This window comes from Saccopteryx bilineata, chromosome 2 (genome assembly GCF_036850765.1).
Source record: "Saccopteryx bilineata isolate mSacBil1 chromosome 2, mSacBil1_pri_phased_curated, whole genome shotgun sequence".
In the NCBI taxonomy this organism is placed as follows: Eukaryota; Metazoa; Chordata; class Mammalia; order Chiroptera; family Emballonuridae; genus Saccopteryx; species Saccopteryx bilineata.
This window is the reverse complement of record NC_089491.1, coordinates 21,884,954-21,893,787: the sequence shown is the minus strand read 5'-3', so window position 1 is coordinate 21,893,787 and position 8,834 is coordinate 21,884,954. Positions and strand designations below refer to the sequence as shown.

Here is an 8,834-nt window from a genome sequence, read left to right as displayed (position 1 = left end):
TTAGGTCATTTTTTTGAGGTTTCATTCATTGCATATGGGAAAGCAATAGACTTTTGTATATTGATTTTGTATCCTGCAACTTCACTGTGTTGGTTTATTATTTTTAGTAGATTTTTTGGTGGAGTCTTGCATTTTCTATATGCAGAATCATGTCATTTGTAAAAAGTCATACCTTTACTTCTTTCCCAATATGGATGCCTTTTATTTCTTTCTCTTGCCTGATTGTTTTGGCTTAGACTTCCAGAATTATGTTGAATAAGGATAGAGAGAGTGGGTAGCCATGTCTTTCTCCTGGTTTTAAAGAAAAGTCTTCATTTTTTTCACTATTTAGTATGATATAAGTGAATGGTTTGTCATAAAAGACGTCATTATGTAGAGGTATTTTTTTTCTATTCAGAATTTATTGAGTGTTTTAAACATAAGAGGATGTTGAGTCTTATTAAATACCTTTTGAGAATCTATAGATAGGATCCTATGATTTTTCTTCTTTGTTTTGTTGATGTGATGTATTAAGTTGATCTATTTACATATGTTGAACCATCCTGGTGCTCCTGGAATGAATCCCACTTAATTGTGAGTTGTTTTTTTTTTTTCTTTCTGAAGCTGGAAATGGGGAGAGACAGTCAGACAGACTCCCGCATGCGCCCAACAGGGATCCACCCGGCACGCCCACCAGGGGCGACGCTCTACCCACCAGTGGGCGATGCTCTGCCCCTCCGGGGTGTCGCTCTGCCACAACCAGAGCCACTCTAGTGCCTGGGGCAGAGGCCAAGGAGCCATCCCTAGCGCCCGGGCCATCTTTGCTCCAATGGAGCCTTGGCTGCGGGAGTGGAAGAGAGAGACAGAGAGGAAGGAGGGGGTGGGGGTGGAGAAACAAATGGGCGCTTTTGCTATGTGCCCTGGCCGGGAATCGAACCTGGGTCCCCCCCCACACTCCCCCCCCTGCACACCAGGCCGAAGCTCTACCGCTGAGCCAAACGGCCAGGGCCAGGTAATGTTTTCTTAATGTGTTCAGTCTTGCGAGTACATATTTTGTTTAGAATATTTTGTCTGTTTCATTAATGGTAATATATAAAATGACAATTCCAGCACAACTGGTTTGCTTTCTACATAGCTATTTGTCACTTGGCCGCAGACCAGGCCAAGTGTATAAGTCAGGAGAAATAAGCCCGAAGCTAACTTATTCTTCTAACATGGAGGCAGAGTAAGATGGCGAGTGTCAGATACATAGAAAGCCTTCTGTCATTAATCTTATCCTCATGATGACAGCGTTGTTTCTCATACATGAAAATCCCACCCCATGTAGTTCTGTTCCAACACCAAAGTGTGATTTTGACACTTTTTTATGTGTGTTTGATTGTTTGTTTTGAGTGATTTTGAGGAGAGAGAGCTTGAGAGAGCAAGAGAAGCATCAACTTGTTGTTTCATTTAGTTGTTCCTTTTTCTTGTGTACATATTAATTACTTCTCCTACCTGCCCTGACTAGGGATCAAACAGTTGACCTCAGTGGACTAGGATGATGCTTAAACTACTGAATCACCACCAGGGAACTGACATTGTTCTTAATCGTCTGATTTGAGGAAAGAATTATAAGTGGAAGAAGAACCATAACTTCACTTTCTCCAAACCCATAGGTCCCCAAAATAAGAGGTGAGAACTTTCAAACTCCTTGGTTACTCCTGACGGTACCCAGTACAGGTTGCTAAGGACCATCACTGCTCACATTTCCTGGCCTCTCATGGAAATGGTGCACAGCATATAACCTGGAAGCTGAAAGAGGTATTCTGAAAGCATGAGATGCTGACTGGCAGAGATGGGTGATAGAGAGAAGCTAGGGTGTGGAGACAGGTCCTGACACATGGTGACTGGTCTTAGCCTCAGCAGCATCTAACTCTCATTTCCCATTGAGAGAGAGAATCCCCAGAGAGTACAAAGTGTGGGGCAAGTCTCAGAGTTTGCTTTCCACGGTCACTAAGGAATAGGCAATGTAAAGGGCAAGCAACACTCACAGGGACAGAGAGTTCCTGCAGGAATGGGAAAATCTGAAACTCAGCGAAGACTCAGAAGAACAAGGGGACCATTAGGGAACACGGCCAAGGAAGCCCCACATTCACTGTGTCAGTCCCATGACATTCACATACACAGAGATAATCCCATAAGTGCAAGACTAATCATTTATTGACAGTTAGAGGAACATTTTACTCATGACAGAATTTGCCACGGTCTGGTAAAGACGGTTGGAAATTTAAAGAAAACCTTTGATTCTTAGCGAGTTGACAAGACTTTCTAGATGATTACAAAAAAATCCTGAAGAGGCCGGATAAAGTCTTCATGGATGAGAGTGATGGAAACCAAATCAAACACCTTGTCACAAGATGACATGAGGACCATTCAATGAAGACCCTGGCTCCCAGGTGAGAAAGGATTCACTCAGCACTAAATAAGCAGATGACAGAGAGAACAAAGACACTCATTAAACACTTCCTGGGTTCCATTGCGACAAAGAGAATTTCTATTACACATAGAAAAGATAAAGAAATAAACATCAACCTGCCCTCTAACTTGTTATTAGACAGAATATGGGGAAAGAGTGCATTGACTCAATGATTTTTCTTTTCTCTGACTGTTCCTATTATACCCTTCCTTAAACTCAGTCTATGAAAAGAAAAATGAATTAAGAAGGACTTACTGCTGATGTCTGCCATCGTCCAACTTAAAATTTTTGAGAAATTTTTTATAAATGGAGGAAGAATGTAATTAACTATAACTATCTTTATTAAATGCTGATTCTACAACAATGGTCCCTAACCACTGTTGGTCCCTACACCTGGGCCACAGACCGGTACTGGCCCATGGGCCATTTAGTACCGGTCAACAGAGAAAGAATAAATAACTTACATTATTTCCATTTTATTTACATTTAAGTCTGAACGAAGTTTTATTTTTTAAAAATGACCAGATTCCCTCTGGTACATCCATCTAAGACTCACTCTTGACCCTTGTCTTGGTCACGTGATACATTTATCCGTCCCACCCTAAAGGCCGGTCCGTAAAAATATTTTCTGACATTAAACTGGTCCATGGCCCAAATACGGTTGTCCCAAAAAAGCCATAGTTGCTAAGAATTCCCCATATATCATCTGAATAGAACCCCATAACATATCTGAAGTAGGAAGCAGATGAGGAAATACAGAACCAATTTTCCTGGTGGAGGACAACTGGAAGGTGAGTCAGGCTATTTCCAGATCAGAAGTTATGGATGAAGGATGTGCAGAGATCAAGAGAAAACATTATTGCCACAAATTGGAGGGTGACACCACAGCTTTGAGGCTTGAAAACACAGACATGTCTTTGAGTTTCATACTCACATCCTAGTGTTCTTTTCCTATTTCACATTTTCAGTCTTAACAATATTAAGGATATTATCAGTTGCTGAGAAGATTTCATCAGGAGGATATTCATACAGTGACTTGGTATGATAAACATCATTGTTTTCCTTTTAATTACTTAGGTCACTTGCTCTAAAATTCCAAGAATGTATGTGTCCTAAACCCAGAAACCACTACTCCAAATTTTGAAATTACCCTACAATCCTTCTTACCAAATTATTTTTATTGCACTCTATGGAAATAACCCTTTATTGGTTAGGAAAGCAGTGATCCCTGGGCCACACCCTGTTCATCAGATATCACCCACCTGGAGCCCTGGGCATCATTACTCCCTCGAAGGTGGAGGCAGCGATCTGCAGAGGCAGAACAGAGTACAGTCACTCGCCAACCCATTTACTTCACAGCAAGAAACCAAAGGATTTTCCAGGTTAGGGCAGAGGTGACTGATTGGAGGTGTTTCTTTTCATAAATGGCTCCATTCAGTATCAAGGGAATTTGGGGAGAGAAAACCAGAAAGCTAAACTTACTGCCATTGGTCACATCCAGGATGTTTTCCTTAGGAATTCCCTGTTCTCGGCCAATTTCCTCAAACCTTTTCTTGATAGTTGGACTCAAATCTGGTTTTCGTCCTGCAGAAATAGTAATAGTAACTTCCAAGACTTCTGTGTTGGTCGTTGAGGCTTTTGGTGGCATGGGAACATATGGATTGGAAATGGATGTCAGTGATTGATGCTTAAGCAGAAGTTAGAGATGAGCTATAACTGGTCTTAAATTTGACATTTTAGAATGTCTTTGGGCATGAGAGTGATTTATGTTCCCATCACTGAGTCTGTAGGGTTCCCCATAGTGAGCACCTCTCTTCAGAGGAGGACAGATGTCCCAGAGTAAGAATGGGAGGGACATTTTGTTTCCAACCCCCTCCAAGGTGAGTGTCACCATGAAGATACTCTACCGTACAGCTCCATGAATTGTGTTACTTTATTATTCTTGAAATTCAAGCTGTAATAAATCAGATATTCACTATAGACTGCTTCAACTATGTGAAGTAGATTGAATCCATCATCTATAAATGAAACAGACACAGCTAAGAACTCTTTGGTCCATGGGAAGCAAGTGAAACTCTTTACCCATTCTCTTTCACAGAACAGGATCTAGTGATATCTAATGTTCTCCTTTACATCTCCCTAGGCTTCCTCAGGTGCCTGCAAAGGGTAGAATGACAACTAGTGGCACACTGATGACTAGTGGTAGAAAATTCAGCCACAGCTGCAACTTACCTTCTATTATTCTCCATGAGGATAATGCCTTTTACTCTTGACCATCTCTGCCATCTCTGTATCTCTGTCCTGTCCATAATTCCCACTGACATTATACACCGAACACTGATCCAAGCAATGCACTGTGGCAGTGACCCCCAGAAACCATCAGAGAGCGAGCAGGGATTCAGAAGCTATTCGGAAAACATACTTTTTTTGTGTGCCCTTTTACTTTTGTTGCAGGTGTTACATATGACCAAAGAACCATTTTATTCTAATGACTTTATGTACTAGGTCTTGGCTTTTACACAAAAGGTTCTTCCAGCCTGAGGATAGTGACTATTTCGTGACCTGATGTATACTACTTAAATAGCCTTGATCTTAAATAGATCAAGGACCTTGCCAGACGGCTAAGTTATTAGAACGTCAGCCCAGTGTGCTGACGTCCTATGTTTGATATCTGGTCAAGGCACACATGTTAAGTGATCATCAGTTCCTCTTCCTCTCCTACTTTGCCTACTCCCTTTCTTCCTCCCTTGCAACCAATAGTGGCTTGACTATTTGAGGGTTGGCCCAGGGAGCCTAGGATAGTTCAGTTGGTATGAGTGCATCCGCCTCAGTCACTAAGAATAGCTTGCTTGGTTCAAGCGTGGGTCCTAAACTGGGATTGCCAAGTGAGTCATGGTCAGGGTGCTAGACAGTCTGTCTCACAGTCTCCCCTCCTCTAACTTCAAAAGACTAAATGAAGATCCTATTGGGATTTAGTAAATTTCTTTCCATTTAAAATAGAATTTACAAAGACTCATTTTTATGTATACTTACAGATAGAACTATATATACCGTTCCTTTTCGTTGGTATACCAATGGGATTGATTTCAACACATTTTCCATTTTCTCTGTAAAACAAAGGATGAGCTAAAGGCCAAGAGATATGCTGGAGGTGCTTCCCTCACATTCTACCTGTAACTCAAGTGTCCGGTTCCAGTTAATTACCCCAGACCTCCTATAGCCCCATTTAAATTAATTCCTCTCAATAGTTCTTCTCTTTGCGTCTAGAAAAGATTCAGGTCATAGAGCTATGGAAGAGTGCCAGATGAATAACTGAGATTTTGGGTACAGGCTTACAATGTAAGCATACACATGTATCTGTGTGTTCGTGCCTGTGATGTGTGTATATGTCTTGGTGTGTGTGTGTGTGTATGTGTGTGTGTGTGTGTGCGCGCACGCGCATGCATACACGTGCATATGTAAAGGTACAAGAGCATATGCAGTCTTCCATTCTTTCCCCCCAAATATTAAAGGCTACTTACTTAGTGTGATATTTTAAAAATAAGGAAGAGTTGGGCAGTTCCTGAATGGATTCCACATAGATCCTCAGGTTACCATTTTCTTCTATACTTTCCTTCACATCTGAGGCCAACATAACAGTATACCACTCCCCTGAGACCTGCAATAAAGCAGTTAAAGTCTAGGTGAGACGAGAAGACGGGGCATCTCATGGACACTCGTCTCCATGAACTCTGCCCGATGGGCCAGACTCTGAGTGGTCATGTAAAGGCAGCATGAGAACTCAGGACAATTGACACCACATTTGAGGCTATTTCCACTGTCCCTCCACTGAAAATGGAGGTCCTCAGGTACTGTTCTCTTTCTACATGGCCAATTTGTCTGAGACCAATGTTAAAAACCACCCCTTTTTCTAACATGTCAAAACCTCTTCCCGTCCTGTGGAGCCACCTTGCGTCAGTATCCCCACAGCCACCCCCAAAGTCAGACTCCCTATGCTCCCCCGACTCTACCTTTTTTTTTTTTTTTAAGGTTTTTTTTTTTGTATTTTTCTAAGCTGGAAACAGGGAGAGACAGTCAGACAGACTCCCGCATGCGCCCGACCGGGATCCACCCGGCACGCCCACCAGGGACGACGCTCTGCCCCTCCGGGGGCGATGCTCTGCCCTTCCGGGGCGTCGCTCTGCCGCGACCAGAGCCACTCTAGCGCCCGGGGCAGAGGCCAAGGAGCCATCCCCAGCGCCCGGGCTATCTTTGCTCCAATGGAGCCTTGGCTGCGGGAGGGGAAGAGAGAGACAGAGAAGAAGGAGGGGGTGGGGGGTGGAGAAGCAAATGGGCGCTTCTCCTATGTGCCCTGGCCGGGAATCGAACCCGGGTCCCCCGCACGCCAGGCCGACGCTCTACCGCTGAGCCAACCGGCCAGGGCCCCGACTCTACCTTTGACATATCGAAGTTGCTTGTCACAACTTCATGGTGTCCTCCCTCCTGGGCACAGACCAGGGTCAGCCCCAGACACAGCAGCAGCAGCTTCATCTTGGGAGGGACAACACCGACTCTGCTGTAGTCTCTGGGTGAGTCTCCCTGATGGTGGCTCCACTCCGCAGTGCCTCTGTCTTTATATTCAGTCTCAGTCCTGTCTATAGTCCCCAGGGCACCCCTTTCTCCTCCCACTCCACAAATGGTCTATGTGCATTGGTGTGAGGCCAGAATTGTTCCTGTCAATGTCATCTCTTTTAGATCTACTTGGTGATCTGACATTACTCAAAACACACATTCAAAAAAAAATTAAAAAATGTAATGAAAGAATGTCATTTGGAAGCTATTTAAGTGTGAAACATAAAACCATTTGTGAGCAGCAGGAATGGAGATCTGAGAAATGACATTTGTGGACCCTCCATGGATCACACTCACATGGCATGAAGAAATAGGTGAGTCTCTGTTTTAATTACCCTCAGAAACAAAGAAACTGTCTCTACCAAAGATGACATTACCTATTACATACATTCAAATACAATAGATTAGAATAGAGTGTCATAAAAAAATATCTGACAAATATAATGTCTGTTAATGGGTACATTTTAATTTCTATTTTTTGTGTTCTGAATTCAACCACAATGAATGAATAAATGTTTAATCAGTACATAAATCTACTTTGGTACATACCATAGACCCGCTAACAGACAAGGAGAAGTAAAAGATGTTATCCATTTCTTCTAGCAGCTTTCGATGAAGGTGTGGAAATGCTGTACCTACTCAATACAATCTTTATATTATAAATGTATATACTACGCTATGGTTGGGACTCTCTCTCTCTCTCTGTCTCTCCTCTTTCAGGTTATTGCCATTTTGTTTTCTAGCTAGAGAAACAAATGAAATGTCTTACAGAAGAAATGTGTCTTTCTCCAGAAAACCAGTTCCTCCACCTGACTGGAGGAAAGGCAATTCTATCCTCCCCACTGCTTGGGCCAAAATCCTTGGCGGCATCCTGTGTTCTTGTCCCTACCGCATGCAAATATTGAAACAGGCCTTGTATTTTTGATTAAACTGGCTGCATCCCAGAATTTCAAGGGGCACATGCTTGAAGCGGGCTGGGGTATAGTGTAGTCCTAAAAATGTTAATACTCTACAAGCAAAGACCATCATATCCATACTTGTAGTTGAAAAGCCTGGGTTAATTACTGCAGCTAAGAAGTATGTTCAACATGAGGAACATGGTGTCCCAGTCAGAGCGTGTTAGAAAGAATTACCTCAGAACTTGGGGTCAAACTAAGGAAGCTCTAAATTAGGTGCTGTCAGAGATCAGGAAATGACTATCATTGGATTCATCCATAAATCTTACCTATAAGGAGTGAAGATAAGCATGACTATGAAGCTGTATTTGATAAAGAAGCAGCAGTCCCTCATTTTAGCCTAGAGAGACACATGTTTTTGGATGGCACATTACTATGGTTTTGTGTGTTTTTAAATAGTTCTTTTACTTCTACTTTGTTTCCCTTAAAATTTTTTATTAAGTTTTACACAGTAATATGGTTTTAATGATATTGAAGAGATATTGTCAGATGATGTTTCATGCAAATGTTTATGTCCAACAGAAGAACCAGCTAGAGTAACTGGAGTGAGTCCCCCTGATGGTGGCTCAGCTCCCTAGCACCTCTGTCTTTATATTCAGACCAGGTCCAGTCTTTAGTGCACAGGGCACCTCTTTCCTCCTCCTACTCTACAAATGGTGAGTCACTCAACTTTAATTTTAAACTTTAATTTAAAATTGTGTTATTAATTTTAATAACACAAAAAAATCATTACTACCGAAGATGGTAGGCTCTTTCACAGACATTCAAAGAGAGTAGATTAGAATAAGGTCGCATAAAATAATGTCTTGAAAATATGGTGTCTGGTAATGAAT

General features: G+C 42.3%; 1 protein-coding gene across 1 annotated transcript; it reads right to left on the bottom strand.

Moving 5' to 3' along the window:
- Nucleotides 1-2,333: 2,333 nt before the first annotated feature.
- Nucleotides 2,334-6,991, bottom strand: LOC136322767 (allergen Fel d 4-like). Its single transcript, XM_066254669.1, has 7 exons — nucleotides 6,869-6,991; nucleotides 5,956-6,092; nucleotides 5,468-5,541; nucleotides 4,342-4,452; nucleotides 3,917-4,018; nucleotides 3,697-3,742; nucleotides 2,334-2,436 (listed from the first exon to the last, which is right to left on the bottom strand). Exons 1-7 carry the CDS (start codon nucleotides 6,962-6,964, stop codon nucleotides 2,427-2,429), a joined length of 576 nt encoding a protein of 191 aa, XP_066110766.1. The 5' UTR covers nucleotides 6,965-6,991; the 3' UTR covers nucleotides 2,334-2,426.
- Nucleotides 6,992-8,834: the final 1,843 nt, after the last annotated feature.